At 30.3% G+C, this 19748-nt stretch overlaps 3 protein-coding genes across 3 annotated transcripts; all 3 read right to left on the bottom strand.

Moving 5' to 3' along the window:
* Nucleotides 1-380: 380 nt before the first annotated feature.
* LOC18596401 (replication protein A 70 kDa DNA-binding subunit B-like) lies at nucleotides 381-1458 on the bottom strand. Its single transcript, XM_088807669.1, has 5 exons — nucleotides 1315-1458; nucleotides 945-1218; nucleotides 751-853; nucleotides 532-656; nucleotides 381-442 (listed from the first exon to the last, which is right to left on the bottom strand). Exons 1-5 carry the CDS (start codon nucleotides 1456-1458, stop codon nucleotides 381-383), a joined length of 708 nt encoding a protein of 235 aa, XP_088663795.1.
* Nucleotides 1459-12712: 11254 nt separating this feature from the next.
* On the bottom strand, nucleotides 12713-14339 carry LOC18596403 (GDSL esterase/lipase At4g16230-like). Its single transcript, XM_007024842.3, has 5 exons — nucleotides 14087-14339; nucleotides 13832-13962; nucleotides 13477-13692; nucleotides 13129-13381; nucleotides 12713-13001 (listed from the first exon to the last, which is right to left on the bottom strand). Exons 1-5 carry the CDS (start codon nucleotides 14337-14339, stop codon nucleotides 12778-12780), a joined length of 1077 nt encoding a protein of 358 aa, XP_007024904.1. The 3' UTR covers nucleotides 12713-12777.
* Nucleotides 14340-17692: 3353 nt separating this feature from the next.
* On the bottom strand, nucleotides 17693-19318 carry LOC18596404 (GDSL esterase/lipase At4g16230-like). The gene is made up of 5 exons (XM_007024843.3): nucleotides 19066-19318; nucleotides 18859-18989; nucleotides 18372-18593; nucleotides 18025-18277; nucleotides 17693-17916 (listed from the first exon to the last, which is right to left on the bottom strand). The coding sequence occupies exons 1-5, from the start codon at nucleotides 19316-19318 to the stop codon at nucleotides 17693-17695; spliced, it is 1083 nt and encodes a 360-aa protein (XP_007024905.3).
* Nucleotides 19319-19748: the final 430 nt, after the last annotated feature.

A 19748-nucleotide genomic window follows, 5' to 3' on the forward strand; every position in this document is an offset into this window, starting at 1 on the left:
GGAACTTGGTATTTTGTGGTTGAGAACAACAAATTGTATACATGTCAAAAACAATATAATTTATTGTTTATGAAGTATATTAAATGACTGGTTCTTGTTTTTTGTGTAGAAAAAAATGAAAGTATATTTTACCAATATCTTTTTTTATTCAATTGCTAGTAGATCAGCCACATGAATATCTGAGAATGTGGAGTGTTGTGCAAAGTGGTACTGAGTAGATGGTTCCAGCAGTTGAAGGTCTGCTTGTATGGGTTCATTTTGGTATCTAATAATCAGTAGTCAACTGTTAGTTAATTTTTTTTTTTTGCTAAAGTAGATTTTTCTTGTTTAATATAATGGGAAAAGTGCTCATGACTTTACCTGTGTTTGAGTTCATCAATTTATGGAATTTGTGGATCAATGTATACTCTTGTTGCTGAATAGGATGATGCGTAAAATGATCCTACAAATTTGCAACACTTATTTGTTAGTATATTCTGTATGTAGAATATTGAATGTTGTTAGCACAATAGTAAAATGATATGTACTCACGCATGTAAGTCTTAATCATCAATTTAGTGAATACAAGCACAACATTTGTGTTTCTCTGTAGTATTTCTTGTTCTTCCACAGATAATGCTATATCTCCATACAATACTACCTTTAAGCTCTCACAGCTATTCCAGATGATGAAACAGTGAAAGTTATTAATTAAAAATTTTTTAAAATGTGATTCTGTATATTTGATAGTAAATAGGCTTTTTCATTTACCTTGCATTTTGAATGTAGATATCTCGTTTCTGGACAGGGATATCTCTATTGTTGAGTTGTACTTTTGTGACAGGTGTTATTGTTGTTACCATACCAACAAAATCTATTGTTATTTAACACAAAAACAAATAAAATGAAATTAGAAAAGTTGTAATGAAGTAAAGTTTGATTCTGAAGTGTATTTTTAATATTACCTGTCAAGACTTTTTTTTTATATATCTTGTGAGGAAGATCTTTGAAGTGCACAAAGTTAAAGTAGTAGTCTGGATATTGACTGCTGTCTTCAACAACTTCTTTCAGTTTTGACATTCTTGAAAGAACTATCATGAGATCTTCAGGAAGAACATTGAAGTTGTGTTTTGATTTCATGACTCGATATTTATCGATGAGATAAATAGAACCTTCTTTTAGGATTAGTCTAAATAGAGGTGCATCAAAACCTCTAACCATTGCTTGCATAACATTTTTCTGTAAGTATCGAAAATAGTTAAATTGAGAACTTCTATTATTGTTGAATTAAGTGGAATTTGCAATAAATGAGGGAAAACATTGTTCTAAATTAACCTTGGCATCAGCAATTAGGAAGTCAAGACTTAGTCGATTTTCTGGATTGTCAGGAGTTGTAGATTTCCAAATCCTAAGAATCTTGACTTTGATTGTTGCTGGGGGTTTGAACAATTGCAAATCAGTCAGATATTGATAATCCATTCGTTCCTACAAAAGTGAGATGGAAAAAGATAGTTTGGTGTGAGTTAAGACAATAATTGTAATTTGTAAAGACTTTGATTAATGCAGTCATGGATTATAGATATTAAGTTGTAGAAGTATTGAATATAAGAATTCATTCTATAGCTAAAATGAATAATAATGATGAAATGCAATACATGAATAGATGTTAATGAAAGTAACAATTTGCAAAAGAAATGGTGCATAAAATAACATATTATAAAGATACAAAGCATTAGGTGTGTAATCAATGAAATATAATTTAACAGACAAAACATAAAAAACTATGTTAAAGAAAGCAGGAAATTAAGATAACTTGGTTATAGGTTATCAAAAATTTCTTTGTAGACTATATTTTTTGTTTGATTTGATCGTTGTTTGTCTCTGTTCAGAATCAAGATTGTCAATCCCTTTTGTAATGTAACTCTTGATAATGCTACATATAACTGACCATGTGTCAAAACAGGTTTTGGTAAGTACAAACCTACTGTATCAAGGGTTTGTCCTTGACTTTTATTTATTGTCACACTATAACATAACTTAACTGGAAATTGCTTTCTTTGAAATACAAAAGGCCATTTTTGTTGTTTGATTGTTATTACTATCCTCGGTATAAATATTACATTACCTGCAAAACATCCTGAGATTATTTTACCTTTTATGACATTAGCAGCTAGCTGAGTAATTAGAATTCTTGTTTCGTTGCAAAGTCTAGAACTTTGATTTATGTTCCTCAATAACATAACAACTGCATTTACCTTCAAATCAAGCTGATGATTAGGAATTCCAGGAAAGTTTAGTGAGTTTAAAAATTCTACCGGATATAACAGTTCATGCTCCATTGAATGGTCTGCAAATTTTGATATTTGGTCAATGTTGAAATATGACCTCAATGTACCTGGAATCAAATTAAGCACATATGAGTTTATAACATCAACAGTTTCATTGCAGGGAGTGACAATTGATCTTTGTTTCAAGTAATCTAAATCTGAAAAGTTTTCCTATAGTTTGTCATCCACGGCTGAGACAATAGCTTCTATCATATCTTCAACAGATGGTAGCAATAAATCGTCTGGTATTTCAATCCCACATGGTTCGTCGTCATCTTCATAATTAAAAGCTGGAATGTTTCCATTTCCTATGTCCAGCAACCATTGAGCAAAACTTGAAATTTCATATCTAGCTTGTTCATCAAAATTAGACTGCAGAAGTCTCATGTTTGTCTTCAACTCATATATACACCAATTTTTCCATAATAGGGACTGATTTATTGATGCATCTACTATATCTGACTTTGTTCCAGCTTCAACAACAGGCAATATTTGTCTGAAATCACCTCCTAATAGTACAGTTTTTTCGCCAAAGGGTCTGTCAGTAGTGTCAGACAGCTATCACTCAGTAAATCTTGTAAACTTTTATTTAAAGCTTCAAAGCAAAATCTGTTAATCATGGGAGCTTCATCCTAAACAATAAGACTGGTATTTTCAATTAATGAAGCAAGTTGTGTACCTTTTTTTATCTGACATGTTGAACATTCATCAATATTTAGTGGAATCTTGAATCTTGAATGTGTTGTTCTTCCTCCTAGTAACAGTAAAGATGCAATTCCAGATGAAGCTACAACAAGAACAATTTTTCTTGTTGATCTAATTCTTGAAATTATTATCTTCCATAGATATGTTTTTCCTGTACCACCATGTCCATAAACAAACAGCATCTGACCTTCATTGTTTTTGACAGATTTTTTAACGGCTTGATAAACATTCAATTGCTCACAATTCAGGTTTGACAAAGACTGTAAATGTTCATTGAAAAGTTCTTCTAAATTGTAACTCATCTCTTCGTGAATTAATCTGTTTTGCAATGTGTACAAAGAACCTTCTGTGGGCAGTGGGAGGTGAAATTTTGATAAGGAATTGGAATTTCTGTTAAAGATTTTTTCTAAAGCTATCAAAGTAAAATTCTTTATCTCATTTTTTGAAACTTTATATTCAGCAATCCCAAAAGCTTATGTTAGTTTATATTCTATGTCTTCACTCATGTACTTGCAAGTATTTTCCCAAAGTGATGTAGGATCAGCTACTTCACAGAACATACAAAAAGTAGTTGTAATTGTTCACTGCTTGCCCACTTTGAAGCCTGTCTCATTGCTTCTGTCCATTCTTCATCTTTTCCAAGTAATCCTAATGCCTGACATGTTGCTTCATATATAGAATAGACTATGCCTTATACTGTTCTTAACTCTTCAAAACTTCTTGGACCTTTCATAACATTCAATAGTAGTCGAAGAAAGTAAAGTTCCCCTGCTGCTAGATGAACATATGTAATTCTTCCAATAGATTTTCCTTTTTGTCGCTTCTTCCAAACTGTTTCAGATTTTGACTAAACTCATTTTGTTGGAAACTCAACATAAATTAATTCTCTTACACCTTTATACAACTGGTTTGCTTTCATCCATTCTGTGAACATTGTTTTTGTCACATCAGGTCTGTGAATCACTCCATACAAATTATCAGAATCATTAAAACAGATATTTTGTTGATTTGGTAAATGAATTACTAATTTTTCAATAGCTGGTTGATGATAATGTATATCAAATGCAAACATTCTCCAGCATGATTCATAAGCTGATAAGTATCTACAATCCAAGTATAGTTTGACTTCATCAAAACAGTTGACCATATTTTGTTGTTCTATATTGTTATTTAAACTATTATTGACAATTATTACTCTAGCTCTGTTTGGACCTTTATTGATATATTTGAATAAATACTTAATAGCTTTTGATCTACTGCAAAGTTCAACATTAATATGAGCTTGATATTTAACAATCAAATCAACAGTATGGGGCACAACAAATTTATTATCTAATTCAACATTATTCTTGACAACAACACATGATTTATCGATTATTTGTCTTTTTCTATAAATAACAAAACTATCTTCATTGAGTATAGTTTGAGACTGAAATTGTTTTGGAAAAAATTTTGAACATTTACCTCTAGTCATACATGGAGAAGAAGGATTGTGCATACCACATTGTCCATGTATCATAAAATTTGAAATAGCTTCATGGCCAACTGGATCATGTTCTTTATTTGGAATTTCAGCTGATATTATTCTATCGACATCTTCGTCATTCATACACTTTGCAGTAGATTCTAGCCAGAGCAATATATGAACATGTGGTGGACCACGTTTTTGAAATTCTATTGTATATGTAACTACAAAACATGAAGATACACAAAAACAAACAAAAATACTAAAATAATGAGCATTATATAATTGAGAATAAAAATGAACATTAACAATTAAATAAGCATTGTTAAGCAATTGAATATATACAAAAACTTTACCTGCTGAAACTTGTCCAAAATGCTTGTTTTTGATAAAGTCGTCCATGAAATACCGAAGCTTTAATTTAAATACTTTTGAAACTATATCAAGTCTGTCTTGTGCTTGTTGACCATGAATGATAGATAAAGCTTCATTGATTTCTGACCATCTTGCATTACAGGTAAATGTTATAAACAAATCTGGACATCCAAAATGTCGACAGATTGCCATTGCATCTTGATAATTCTGGAATAGATACCGTGCACTTCCAGTAAATGTTGCAGGTAATATTATATGTTTTTCAACTGCATTAGCTTCTAAATCACCTCTTGACACAGCATCTTTTAATCTTTAATAAACTTCAGTCCTTAAAGTTTTTTGATTATTTCTTGTAAACTATAATCTCATTTCTTTAACTGCATAGAAGGCATCAACGATAAACTATTGAAATAGCCTACCACCTATGAGCAATGTATTTTTGCTAGGATTTCGTTGCTGAATGATATAAGCATAATATTCCCTCATTGAAATCTGTTTTCTTTTTGGTTTTTTCTTGACAAGAGAGTCAAAATAACTAATATCCAATCTGTATCCATCCTTTCCATATGGAAACAATATAAGATACTACATTGTCATAAAACATGGATGAAGCTCACTTATTCGCTTAAGTCCATCAGTTTTATGTTCAACTATTATGACACGATAACTGTCAGATTCTCCTACATCTCCTACAATCAATCCTGCACGTTCTGATCCAATAGGAGTTGCATAATTTTTGTCTCGATTATTTCGAGTTTCAAGTAGTTTAAGCTGAATTGAAATGTTATCTGATTCTTCACACCGATCTCTAGCTTGTCTAAACACTTTAAATATTTCATTAGTCTCATCAAACATCTTGATTAAACCTTCAACTATAAACTTATTTATTATATTACTTGTATTTTGATGTGCAAATATAGGCATTCTATTTGATATCTCATTATCAATATCATATATATATAATTATGCAAATTTTGGTTTATGTCCTATTATAGGAAGTAAAGAACCAATACGATGATGATTTTGACCATTGATTCTAAATATATATGGTCCGGCATTATTATTTATACTATTATCTATCTTACCGCCAATAGAAGTAAATTGAAATATAGAATTGTAAATGCTAATGTTTTCTCTAAATTTACTACTTCTACTATTTCCTTTGTAATCTAGCAAAACATCTAAGAAATGTGGTGTACACTTAAATGAAGGTAATCGAACTGTACCTTGCTGACAGCATAATGTAAATGTACAAAAAGCTGTGGCTTGAGTTGTATGAACTCTTTCCTCATACCACATTATAGCACCACAAAAAGGACAAACAGAGGTTGGTCCACCAAAGTTAAATGTTGAAAATTGTTTTCCTATTATGTGAGTGACAGTAAATAATATGTTACACAAATTAGAAAGTTAATATTCAGAAATTAGGAAAAGCAAATTATAATTCAAATGTCACTTACTTGTATGTCCACTAAACCTTAATTGGTTTGAGTTTTCATTTATTTGTTCATATCGTACAACTCGAGAAGAAAGAATCCTATCACACGCTTGAGCTTTTGAAAATGGCCAAAAAATATAGACTCATAAACAATATCTGAACAAAAAATTGCTTAAGAATCGTACAAAAAGACTATACTATCACCTATGAATCATTAAACTTATGCATGTACCTTCAACATGAAGTTCTCCTTCTTGAATTCTCCTCGATATAACAGTTGTCATGAATCATTAAACTTATGCATGTACCTTCAACATGAAGTTCTCCTTCTTAAATTCTCCTCGATATAACAGTTGTCATGAATCTATCATCCATAATAGGTACATCATATAAATTTTCATAATCAAAATCAGATGCTCCTAAAGACTGTAGAGATTCATGACCAATGATTTGAACATCATATAGATTTTCAAAATGAAAATCAGATGTATCAGCATTATGCTCATAATCACCTGAATAACTACTATTTAAACCATTATAAATACTGACTTTGTTAACAATTTTGATCACATTAGTATTAGTTGTGACAAGATTTTGTTGCATACTAAATGGAAATATTAGGTTTTCAACAAAAGGTACATCAAAAAGATTGTTTGATAAACCAACAGGAAATTGAACAGACTGAGTAACCCGTTTATATGTTCTTCTTTTTCTCACAGTTCATATGACATTATATATGTAGAATATACAATATATATTAAATATTTGTTAAATAAATTAACTTATATCACATATAGTTTTCAATGTATTTATAGTAAACAGACAAAACATATGTAAGCAACATTATACAACAGTCATCTTACAAAAAGTAACTGGAAAAATTATACAATCATGATTAATGTTTAAGCAATACTTAACATCTATACTTGTATGCCACCAACAGAAGAAAGAATTAACTGCAGAACAAATTTTGTATACAATGACAATTGTGTAAGATAAATCATAGAGATAATAATTGACCAATAGAAGATATGGTACACAGAAATAATCGTTAATACTTACCACCAAACTAATAGAATAACAACAAAATCAAACATTTAATTGCTATTAATTAAAAGAAAAAAAATAAGCAATAAGCAATGAATAAATAATAGAAACTTACTGTCAACAGATTTTCTCTAAAAGCAACGTCTCAAATATGTGGACAATATGTTCAAACAATAACTCGAGGAAATTGCCACAATAAAAGTATACATGAAAATACGGTAATGAAAATTTCAATATGTTGACAATAAGTTGAACATTAATTCCATTATAATAAAAAATTAAAGAAAACATACAATGTATTAACCACATAGTTCAAACCTACAGAATATAGCAATAAATATTTGAAAATTAACAGAATAAAAAAAATAAAAAAAAGAAAAAATTCAAACACTTCATAGTTAACTATGTTATAATGAAAACTGATGAAAATCATAATGATATTAAATAACCAAAAGAATAAACTACTAAATAAAAAAGAGGTATCGTTATTAGTTAAAAGATAATGAAAGCATGACAAAAAAACTTAAAGAAAATAAACAAATTGTGCAGCTTATATGTATGGTCAAACTAAATGTTATATCCACACAGAAGCAACAACACATAGAAAACTATTGAAGCAAACAAATTAATGAATTATGATCAATAAAAAAAAGAGTAATAACAAAAAACATAGAATGTTCTCAAACTGATGGAAAGCAGAAAAACCAAACAACAGAATTTCCAAAAAGAAAAAACAGCAAATAGTATTGGAAAAAGTAAAAGTCTCTCTTACAAATAAAAAGAATCAACTATAATATCAAAACAGGAAAAACAAATCATCATAATCAGTCAAGCCATAAAAACAATAATAAACAAAAAATAAAACCTTTCGAGAGTGATGAAATAGAAAAACATCAACATTAATTCCATCATAATAAAAAATTAAAGAAAGCATACAATGTATTAACCGCACAGTTCAAACCTACAGAATATACCAATCAATATTTGAAAATTAACAAAAAAATGCAAAAAAAGGGAAAAAGCTGAAACACTTTATATTTAAGTATCTTATAATGAAAATTGATGAAAATCAAAATCATATCAAATAACCAAAAGAATAAACTACTAAAGAAAAAACAGGTATCGTTATTAGTTAAAGGACAATGAAAGCATCACGGAAAAACTTACTCAAAGAAAATAAACAATTTCTGCAACTGATATGTATGGTCAAACTAAATGTTATATCCACAGAAAAGCAACAAAAGATTGGAGAAAATTATACTATTCAATGGAACAAATTAATGAATCATGATCAAACAAAAAAAAAGAGCAATAACAAAAAACATAGAATCTTTTCAAACTGATGGAAAGCAGAAAAACCAAACAGCACAATTTACAGAAATGAAAAGCAGGAAATAGTATTCGAAAAGGTAAAAGTCTCTCTTACAAATAAAAACAATTAACTATAATATCAAAACAAAAAAAAAACAAACCATTGTAACCAACCAAGGGAAATGAACAATAATTTATAAAAATGAAGACCTTTCAACAGTGATGGAATAGAAAAACACCAACATTAATTCCATCATAATAAAAAATTAAAGAAAGCATACCCTGTATTAATCACACAGTTTAAACCTACAGACTGTAGCAATAAATATTTCAAAATTAACAGAATAGAAAAATATAAAAAAAAGGAAAAATTTGAAGCGCTTCATATTTAAGTTTTCTATAATGAAAACTGATGAAAATCAAAATCATATGAAATAAGCAAAAGAATAAACTACTAAAGAAAAAAGAGGTATCGCTATTACTTAAAGCACAATGAAAGCATAACAGAAAAACTAACTCAAAGAAAACAAACAATTTTTGCAGCTTATATGTATGGTCAAACTAAATGTTATATGCACACAGAAATAACAAAACATAGAAAAAGATCATACCATTCAAGAGAACAAATTAATGAATTATAATCAATAAAAAAACAAAAAAGAATAATAACTAAAACATAGAATCTTATCAAACTGATGGAAAGTGCAAAAACCAAATAACCCAATTTACAGAAAAAAAAAGCAGCAAAGAGTATTGCAAAAGGTAAAAGTCTTTCTTACAAATAAAAACAATTAACTACAATATGAAAACAAAAAAAAATGAACCATCGATAAACAATCAAGGCAAAAAAACAATTATAAACAAAAATTAACACCTTTCGAAAGTGACCGAATAGAAGAACAGAAAACAGCAGAAGGTATAGAAACCAAAAGAGCAAAGAGTACTCTAGAAGCCAAACATCACTTTTATAAATATAAACAAATAATTGTGATATTTATAATAGAATAAACCAAGACAACTGGAAGAATTGTAAAAAGTTATCACAAAGAGAACTAACCGGTCAATAGCAGTCCCTACATGAAGATAAAAATTAGACATAAAAATCAAGGCAACTGACAATTGACATGACCGACTAAGAAGCAAAAAATCTGCATATATTTTATCTTTTATCTCTTTTCAATGATTAAAACGACACAGTTTCAAAAACAAACAAAACCCTAACAACCTAATGGAACCTATCAGCTCCTCTCAGCAACCATCCCAATCAACAAATAACGATCTATTCAGTTGCCGTTGCTCAAAATTAAACAAAAAATAACTGACCAACCCCAAAACGACAAACCAAATGCTTGTAGAATCACTAATTCATTAACTCTTTTGTCTTTGTCCTTTCCACCTACAAAATCCTTCAACAACTTACTGTTTCAACTTTTTATAACTTAACAACAAACGAACAATCTAACTTAACCGATTTACCTAAAAAAAAAGTTAATGTCGATTCAACTATGTATTCTTTAATTCCTATTCCTCTGCCCTCTGATCCCGTTAAAACTTTAAAATATCGCTTATGTTCATCCCCAGCTTAAAAAATTTTCTTCTCTTCCTAATTTGATCTGTCAATAGCTCTCCATTGTATGAACCTTCGCAACATTCTTCTCCTTTGATTCGACACAAATAGAAAGAGGGAAAAAAAACCCTAAAATGATCGGCCGCCTGAAAGAAATCAAACGGAAAACAAAATAAACATAGCTAAGGCCAAAACGACACCGCTTCCATAAAACAAACAACAGAAGGGGATGGAAAAAAGGGTAAAAAATGACGTCGTTTCGAAGAGGGAAAGGGAAAAAAAAAAGAGCAAACCATGCAATTGAGTGACACTTGTCATTCAATTACGCCAACAATCAAAAAAAATTGAAACAGTAAAACCCGATCCTCCTTTTATATATAGTATAGATATATATATATATACAAGTTATCTTGACGCATTAAATGCTAAAGCAAGCCAAGATAATCTAGAGAGTAGGAAGTAAATAACGATCCCCATGGGAAAAAAAACCCAAACCCACATAAAAATGATTTATTACCAAAATTCTAGAGAAAAAAAGTCAAATTTAGGTAGATAATTATTTTTAATTAATTTTTTATATATCATTCATCTATGTATTCATTTAATCAGTCTAATAATATTTATTTTTAATATACTTTTCAAAAAAAATATTTATTTTTAATATTACTTTATTTAACTATTTTTAATAAAAAAAATTGAAGAGACTCACCAGTAAATTGCATAAATAATTACGTCATATTTTATATATGAATTTGAAAATAAATTATGAAAATTATACATACAATTTATAGTCAATCTTATGAGAATATTAACCCAAGTCTTGTGCAATATTAATAAGCTGCATAGATAATTACGATACAGGTTAAGATGTGGTCCATGTACAGCCCCATTTTATTTGGCATTTCGGCTCTTAGAGAAAAATTGTTTGCTAGAAAACTGGATTTGAACAATAATGATGATGGAACTTTATTATAGTTATTAGTAAAAATTAGGCCAATTTGAGCTGAAAATGTTAAAATAAATGACATTGCATTTGTAACTCTAAACCCTAAACATGATGCCAAACCAGCCCTAAAACTCTAAATTGATCCCTAAAAAGGAAGGCTTTCATATCGTCGTAAATCTTCTACCTCTTACTATAATACACACGACAATACCAAATAAAGAGAATATGGGAAAGGAAGGCTTATTTTATTATGTAATTAAATTATTGATGTTTATTCGTTTTATTCACTTAAACCACTCCACTTGCGCATGTACAAAAATTTTCTGTTTCTGAGAATATGCTCCATCTCTCTGTCCCATTAATAAAATCTTGATGAGTAGCATAATTAAAGAAAAGTAAACTTTTTTTAATTGGAAAAACTTTTTTTAATTGGAAACCTTTGTTATGCTTAAGGAAAAAAAATTCCTTTAATGATAACCCTTTCTAATATTTAATAATAGATTAAAATATTTTCATTCCTTAAATTTTAATCGAAATATCAAATGAGTCTATTAATTTTCGAAATGGACACTCTGTCTCAAGAGTGCAAACATTATTAACAAAAATTATGAAAAAATTAAAATGCTCTTTCTTTATTTATTAATTTAAAAAATTATTATTATATTTTTTAAAAAAAATAGGGAGCACCAAAGGGAGGAGAGCACTGGTTGGTGCTCCCAAAGGAAAGGAGTACTAGATTGGTGCTCCCAAGGGAGGAGAGCTTCATTGCTCCCTTGATGGGGAGCTTTTTTTTTTTTTAATTAATAAAATTATATAATAATAAATTTTAAAATTAATCAAGGATAATTTTTTTTATCTATTATCATGTCATCGAATTGATAGAATATTAACAGTTGGACCTACGTATCTATTGAAAATTATTTTTTTGGACAGAATTTTTTTTTAAATTAATAAATTTTCATATAATTTCAATTAATATTTTAAAAAATAGAGATATTTTACCGTTAATAATATGATATATGAAATATATTCTTATAACATGTTTAATCGGGAGAATGATTATTCTATTTTCTCTTATTCTAATGTGAGGCCCAATTAGTTTGGTTTAAAATCCAACTTCAAAACGGTCTTTCCTAGAAATGACACTCAGGGAGAGATTGGAATAGTTAATACTGATCCACTTAGTATTAATTATTTGGAATTTCAAGAAATAAAGTCTAAATAATTGTAAACAAAAATAATCCTGCTTATCTTGTGAAATTCTTAATCTTACCGTATAAAAAAATTTTCTTTTTCCTCATTTTCCTCTTGTTCTCTCTCTTCCTCATCCGCCTCTCCCCCCTTCTCTCTAAGCAAACCCTAGCTCTACAATCGTTGGCTTCCTCCACAACAGTCGCCGTCCTCTCTGTCGGTCAGCACAGCCAAACTGCTTTTTGTTTTTTTGTTTTTGGTCTTCCTTTCAACGTACTATTAAAATTGATAGCAAAAGTAATGCATAGTGTTGGGAAGGGATTCCGTAATATTAAAATTGATGTAATACATTAATTTATTATTCGATTGATGGGTTTCATATCGATCTGAATCCTCATATCGAATTCAATGCATTTTAAAGGTTGCTCAAGAATTCATAAGTTGTCGAATGTTGATTGGCGAAACGTAGTTGAGGCCACCATCTAGTGCATGCTTTGCTGTAATCAGATTAGCAGTCTCTGTTGGATGGAATGGATCCCAGAAGACATACTTGGTTCTGTCTCGACAAACTCGAGAGAAAGACTCGCATGGAACTAGACCACCATGTTGTCCAATTACTTGACAACAAGCAGATTCTGCATTTTCAAATCCTGAAACAAGAAGAAAAAAACCCAGACAGACAAGCGCATCAAAGAGTATTAGGAGATGCAAATTTCAAACATTTCCCATTTCCAGATTCCAATATCATATCAACGTCAAAGGGCAAACGTAAATTACCATATGATTTATAGTTCTGTAATATGTCCTCTGAAATTGCGTAAAGATCTAGATAAACAAATGTTGATCCTGCAAGATTTGTTGTAAGCTCTTGGAGTAGGCTCTTCAGCCTAGTGTTATATAACTTGGCTAATTCATTCAGGAAATCAACACAACCACCTTGGGATGAATGTAAATCTTTCTCAAAAGGGATGCACCCAACGACAGGGGCATTTGTCACTGCGATCTTTCTTGCATCCAAACTGTAAAGAGTCTACAAGGTAGAATTGCAATTTTTGTTGTTAGATTTTAGCTATTATACATGTAACACATAGTTGAAGATAGGAGTTAGTTTGAAGAAATATTTACTGTGAGTTGGGATTGAAATTTGGAAATTAAATTATCCAAATAAACATCACGAGAAGTGGAAGCCTCCGCCGAGAAGATATCATTTGAGCCAATCACAACCAAGTAGAATGCCTGTGTAAGCAGTCCCTGAGCTGCTGGAGCACCGATTCTTGAGATGATGTCTTGCCTAGTCTTTGCGAAGTTGTTGATTTGTTGATCCATGCAAATTGGAGCACCCTAAAAAATAATGCAACGAATTCCATTAATCAAATTTTGAATAACTACTGAGGTAAAAGGCTGTAATCACATTTTAACTCTATAAAACGGGAAATGAAATCCTTTACCAATAAATAAAAGAGGAAAGAGATAATCTTACAAAGACTGATCCAGTGGAATTAAGAATTCCTGATCCAGAAGAAGCGTAGTTGACACCTTTCAAAATCACATCTCCGGTAGTATTCGGGTTCAGGTAAGGAGGAGTGAAATTCTTAAAGCCTATTTCCTCTTCTGCGGAAACAAAAAATTTTAAAAAATAACGAAGCTCTCAACAGCATCCTAAGTTTTTCCCATAATATATATCATGATCTGATAATTATCTGAGGTTACTTCACAAAAGAAGAGCAAAACTTGCCTATAATGTCACCAATTGTTCTAGCGTTGGTATATCGTCCGGATGGACTTCCATTCACAAAGTCAATACCATTTGGAAACATTGGCATTGCATCTGTGTCAATGTAGTAGTTGTTGCCTACATCAACCAGAGAATCTCCAAATATAAAAGCAGCAGAAACATTTTGTGCAGAGCAGGTGCCTGGCGAGTAATGGATGGCTAAAATCTGATAAATTACATGGATGATGAAAACCCTGTTCAAATTGGTGCCCATTTTACCAAAAATGTACCAGAAAATCCCCTCAAGAAAACTAATTTGTAGATTGATTTGGATGTATTTGCAGAGATAAACAGTAGTCTTTTATGCTTGTAGCCATCCAGCAAACTGGGAGGTGGGAAAGGACTTATTAAAGACAGATTGTTACATTGATGCATTAAATGGTAAAGCAAGCAAAGGTACTATGGGTACTAAGAACGAAGAATGAGACAGCCGCATTAATATACCATCTCGAGTTTTCAATCTTAAAATGTGATTGATTACTAAGATTATATTAATTGATGTTAATATAAAGAGTAAGACTTAGCAGGAGTTCCTTAATTTAAATTTGACCTAATACTCGAAAAAAATTTTAAAACTAATTAAGAAAACTTAAATAAATTTTTATTTTTTTATTGTGTTTAATCAAATTTATGTACTTTTATTTTGAATCAAATAAGCTCTTATAATTAATAATTGATTAATTTTTATTAATTAAAATATTATTTGTCATTTTATATCTGCATAACACTGGTGTGGCTTTAACGAGAAAGATAAAAAATACCACATGATAATGTTATCATGTTATATTAGCATATCATGCCATCATCAACTATGAGATTTTAGCAGACTATGTTAGTGTCACATAGTATAAAATGATAAGTGATATTTTGATTAAGTTAACTATTAATCATAAGAACTAATTTGACTCTAAATAAAAAATATACGGACTTATTTAATTAAAAGTAAAAATATAAAAATTTGATTAAACATAATAAAAGTATAAAGATTTATTTGAATTTTTTTGAATAATTTAGAGACTTTTTAAACACTATGTTTTTAAATTTCTTATGAAAGACAATTTTAGTAAGAACTTGAAAATTAAACAATTAAATCAATAAAACATTTTAATAAACACATCATGTATCAAAAATATTAAATAATTTCAATAAATTTTAATATTTTATTTAAATATATTTAAAAAATCATCACATTAACGTATATTTTTAATTAATTATTGATACATTATTCATCCAACTATTAATAGACTATGTATAAATATATTCTCATTTAACAAAAACCATTAATATGGTAATTACTATAATATCACTTCTTAGGTTTCATGACATAAGTTTTCTTACCATGTCAAAGGCAAAGCCAGCTTGCATATATATTAGTATTATTTAATAACCCCGACAACAAAACTCTGTTGTGTCACATATCTCTGCCACTATTTAACAACAAGTTGCCAAAACAGTGTAACTCTACAGTTTTACACATGGTCCGCAGCCAATAATACGATTTACATTGTTTTATAGGCCATCACTTTGTTATTTTCCTAGATCTGCACCTACCACAATTTTTCTTCTATTCTAGTTATGTATTTTAAATAATTTGATTTAAAAAAAAGAACAGAAACAATAATAAAAAAAATTTTCATCTTTTATATATATATATATATATTTTCGAGCAACTTACAATTTTCCTGTCTCAATATGCATAGACAAAAAGTCGGCTATGGCTTCACAATCTATATATACTTTTGCCACTCTAACAACAACCTAGGCTCAGGGAGAGTAGCAATAGGTGATGCCTATCACTGCTGGCATTTTGGCCCAATTGAAAAGTTATTGTGCTAGAAATTGACATTTGAACAAATTATATATAACCAAAGTTTGTGTTCACTTACATTAAAACATCAACTTGAACTTAAACTTAAAAAAAAAGCCTTAACTTATTTGACATTGCGTTTGCAATTCATACAAAAGTTTTTAAGAAACTAAAAACGGTGCTATGCCAGCTCTAACAATCTATTGGTTTTCAAGATCCAAGGAATTATAATGGTTTGGTTGCAATTGCACAGGAAATGCCATGGTTTCACAAGATGGAATAATATAAAGTTGCTTATAATTTGGGATCCTTGGTGACGGGAAGAATTTGTTGAATCCCAATTCTTTGCATTCATGTAATGATATTAAATATGTCTACAGTCTTGAGCAATTGATCACCGGCTCAAATAAATTGATAAATCACTTTTTACGTATTGTAACATTATAAATTTTTAATTTAAATTTAATAATTATATTGTCATCAAATAAGTCAAAGGTGAAGATTGTTGAGTTTTCAATCGACAAAAATTTAAAATTTTATTCAAAAATTATAATTTGTGTACAACATTAAGTAGTTATACTGTTTTAAATTTTTTATTCTGCATTGAACTTTAATCTTATTATAATTTGGACTTTTTATATTGTAATAATGGATCTTTAGGCTTTAAAAGATTATTAATATTTTTAGGAACCCTAAAAAGGAAACACCCTGTATCTATTAAGTGCTAGTGGCAGAATGAGAGGTCTTTAAGTTGGTTTGAGAAACTATTGAGAAAGATTGTATTTTACTTTAATTTATTAATAATAAAACAATTGTTCAATATGAGAATATAGCCAAAAGTCAAACCACCATGTAAATTTTTCTGTTTTTTTTGTGTGATCGATTTTTTTTTTGTATTTTATAATTTTTCTGTTTTTTTTTGTGTGATCGATTTTTTTTTTGAATTTTATCTTTATTATTATTATTTTGGAGAATTTACATAATAAAAATTATCTCTATCGAGTACTTGTGTGATTTTTCAATTATGAAAAAGATTCGCATGATGTTACAGCACGTTTGGTTGGGGAATGGAATAGTTACTCCCCTCTATTCTCAATTTTTTTTTTAACACTTTATTTGGTTGGAAAGAATGAGAGATAAGAGATTAACCAATATCAAGACACTATTCCAAGAGATAAGGAATAGAATAAAAATATTAATAAACAAAAATATCCTTCATTAATTTAAAGAATTACCATACTATATAAAATACATTTTATTAACTTTTGCAATTTCTTTCCCTCTACCCAACTACCTTGCTCCTTCTCTTAGAGTGTTTGGTATAGAAAACCATCCTTCCTTAGAGTTAAAAACAAACAACAAAAGCTTCATTTGATTATTTTTGCCCACGTGTTATTCCACGGAGGTGATGATTGGCGGGTATGGGTCGGATCCAAAGTAGCTACATTCAAATTACAATGTTATTTTAGATTTTGAGAAATGCTTTTACTATGATTTTATTTTTTTAACCTAAAGAAATAGTAATGAATGAATAAGGTTAGCTTGATTGACATAAATTCAAATGTTACACCAGGTAGTACATATTGTGTTAGGAAGGGATTCCTTATCTGTTATTCTTGGAAGTCATCAATTTTTCATATTGCTTTAACATTTTATTCAGATTGTGTGAGACTCACAATGACAAGTGCTGGGTATGAGGTTAATCAATTCACCTTTAAAAAAAAAAACATTTTATTCAGATTATTTGAATAGGTTGCTGATCAAGCATTAGCAAGCTGTCGGATGTTCATGGGTGAAACATATTGAAGGCCACCATCCAATGCATGCTTTGCTCCAATCAGATTAGCAGATTCTGTTGGATGGAATGGATCCCAAAAGACAAACTTTGTTCTGTCTGGACAGACTCGAGATAAAGATCCGCATGGGACTAGACCACCACGCCGCCCAATTACTCGACAACAAGCAGAGTCTACACTCTCAAATCCTGGAAAAGAAGGAAAAATATGTCATCAAGGAGCAGTAAAGACTGCACATTTAAGTCATTTTCAAAATTCCAATCTTTTCATAGTGTCAAAAGAAAAATGTGAATCACCATATGATCTATAGTTGTCCATGATATCCTCCAATATTGCAAAATTATCGACATAAACAAATGTTGATCCTGGAAGATTGGTTGTAAGCTTTTGGAGCAGGCTCTTCAATCTAGAGTTATATAACTTGGCCAGGTCATTCATGGAGGAAACACAACTGTCGGGAGATGAACGTACATCTCTCTCAAAAGGGATGCACCCCACGGGAGGGGATCCTGTCACTATAATCTTCCTAGCATCCAAATTATAAAGAGTCTACAATGATAGTAATGCATTTTTGCAGTAAGATTTCAATTATAAGCATATATAGTTGGAATGAAATGAGAGAGTAAGCTGGAAGAGACATTACTATGAGTTGGGATTTGAATTTGGAAAGCACATCATCCAGATATTGAGTAATATCCTGCGTTGTAGAAATCTGCTGGAATAAGATATCGTTGGCGCCAATTGCGAGAAGGTAGAGTGCCTCTCTGAGCAGTATTCGACCCGCTGTTGCGCCAAGTCTTAAGATGATGTCTTGCCTAGTTTTTGCAAAGTAACTGACTTGTTTATCCATGCAAACACGCTCACCCTACAATAATAATCCATCCCATTCATCAGTGTCATATGAAATCGATCTTCCCCATTCCTAGCTCCCTCATTCCCTTATAAGGATTTACTTGACAAATAAGTCAAAACTACTTGACCGAAGATTCACTTTAACATGTATGTATGGTAACTCCAATGTTGCGACTACTAAGGCTCGAAGGTTGTTCAAGCCTACAATCATAATCAATATCTTTAAAATGGAAAAATGAAACCCTTACTGAGAAGGAAAAATGAAGAAGGAATCTTACAAAAATTGAGCCGGTAATAGTCAAAATTCCTGCTCCAGAAGAGGCATAGTTGACACCTTTTAAAATCACATCTCCAGTTGTATTAGGAGCCAGGTAAGGAGGAGAGTAATTTTCAAAACCCAATTCCTCTTCTGCTGAAACACAAATTTTGGGAAATTAGCTGAGGCGCAACACGGCTTATATTTACAAAGGAATTGCAAGACTTGCCTATAATGTCAGCAACTGTTCGAGCATTGGTATATCGTCCGGATGGACTCCCTTTCGCAAAGTCAATACCATTTGGATACCCTGGCTTTGCAATGGTGTTAATGTAGTAGTTGTTTCCTGCCTCAACCAGAGAATCTCCAAAAACAAAAACAGCGGAAACATTTGCTGCAGAGCAGATACCAGGCGACGAGAGGACTGCTAAGATCTGACACATTGAACAAATGATGATAAGCCTGTTCGAAATGGTGCCCATGTACCAAAAATTTGCAAGACAACCAGAAAAGCTAACTGATAAAATTGTTTGGAGGATCCGCAGATCGGTTACAACTTTATGTTAGGTGTTATGACGAACGTCCCAAGTTGAAAGGACTTAATTAACTCAAGTTCATTCGATGCTTTAAATAGTATAGCAAGCGGAGGTAACCTAAGAAGATGGAGTATTTCAACACTGAAGATTTCAGTGATTCCAATTTTTTGGGCCATATATATGATAACTGATAGTTACTTCCCCAAGTTATCATCGCTTGATATTTAATAAAAATATAAATTACAAGATCCGTACATTTTATAATAAGTCGAACATGTCAAATTACACCGTTTTCTACATTTTTTTTTATTTTTTTCGATTATTTTTCAGAAAAATATCAATGAAATGGTGTCTTAATTTATTAAATAAGTTGCCA

The sequence above is a fragment of the Theobroma cacao genome, chromosome 6 (assembly GCF_053813885.1).
Source record: "Theobroma cacao isolate CCN51 chromosome 6, ASM5381388v1, whole genome shotgun sequence".
Taxonomy (NCBI): domain Eukaryota; kingdom Viridiplantae; phylum Streptophyta; class Magnoliopsida; order Malvales; family Malvaceae; genus Theobroma; species Theobroma cacao.

What these genes read in the sequence shown, in the direction of transcription:
- LOC18596401 (XM_088807669.1), bottom strand. Translation starts at nt 1,458, where the DNA reads ATGGATTATCAATATCTGACTGATTTGCAATTGTTCAAACCCCCAGCA. An exon ending in TCCTAATTGCTGATGCCAAG is followed by an intron (nt 1,219 to 1,314) that starts GTTAATTTAGAA and finishes CGATACTTACAG; the next exon opens with AAAAATGTTATGCAAGCAAT. An exon ending in GATGATTAAGACTTACATGC is followed by an intron (nt 443 to 531) that starts GTGAGTACATAT and finishes GCAAATTTGTAG; the next exon opens with GATCATTTTACGCATCATCC.
- LOC18596403 (XM_007024842.3), bottom strand. Translation starts at nt 14,339, where the DNA reads ATGGGCACCAATTTGAACAGGGTTTTCATCATCCATGTAATTTATCAG. An exon ending in AACAATTGGTGACATTATAG is followed by an intron (nt 13,963 to 14,086) that starts GCAAGTTTTGCT and finishes TTGTTTCCGCAG; the next exon opens with AAGAGGAAATAGGCTTTAAG. An exon ending in ATTCCACTGGATCAGTCTTT is followed by an intron (nt 13,693 to 13,831) that starts GTAAGATTATCT and finishes ATTATTTTTTAG; the next exon opens with GGTGCTCCAATTTGCATGGA.
- LOC18596404 (XM_007024843.3), bottom strand. Translation starts at nt 19,318, where the DNA reads ATGGGCACCATTTCGAACAGGCTTATCATCATTTGTTCAATGTGTCAG. An exon ending in AACAGTTGCTGACATTATAG is followed by an intron (nt 18,990 to 19,065) that starts GCAAGTCTTGCA and finishes GTGTTTCAGCAG; the next exon opens with AAGAGGAATTGGGTTTTGAA. An exon ending in AATTCAAATCCCAACTCATA is followed by an intron (nt 18,278 to 18,371) that starts GTAATGTCTCTT and finishes CTATCATTGTAG; the next exon opens with ACTCTTTATAATTTGGATGC.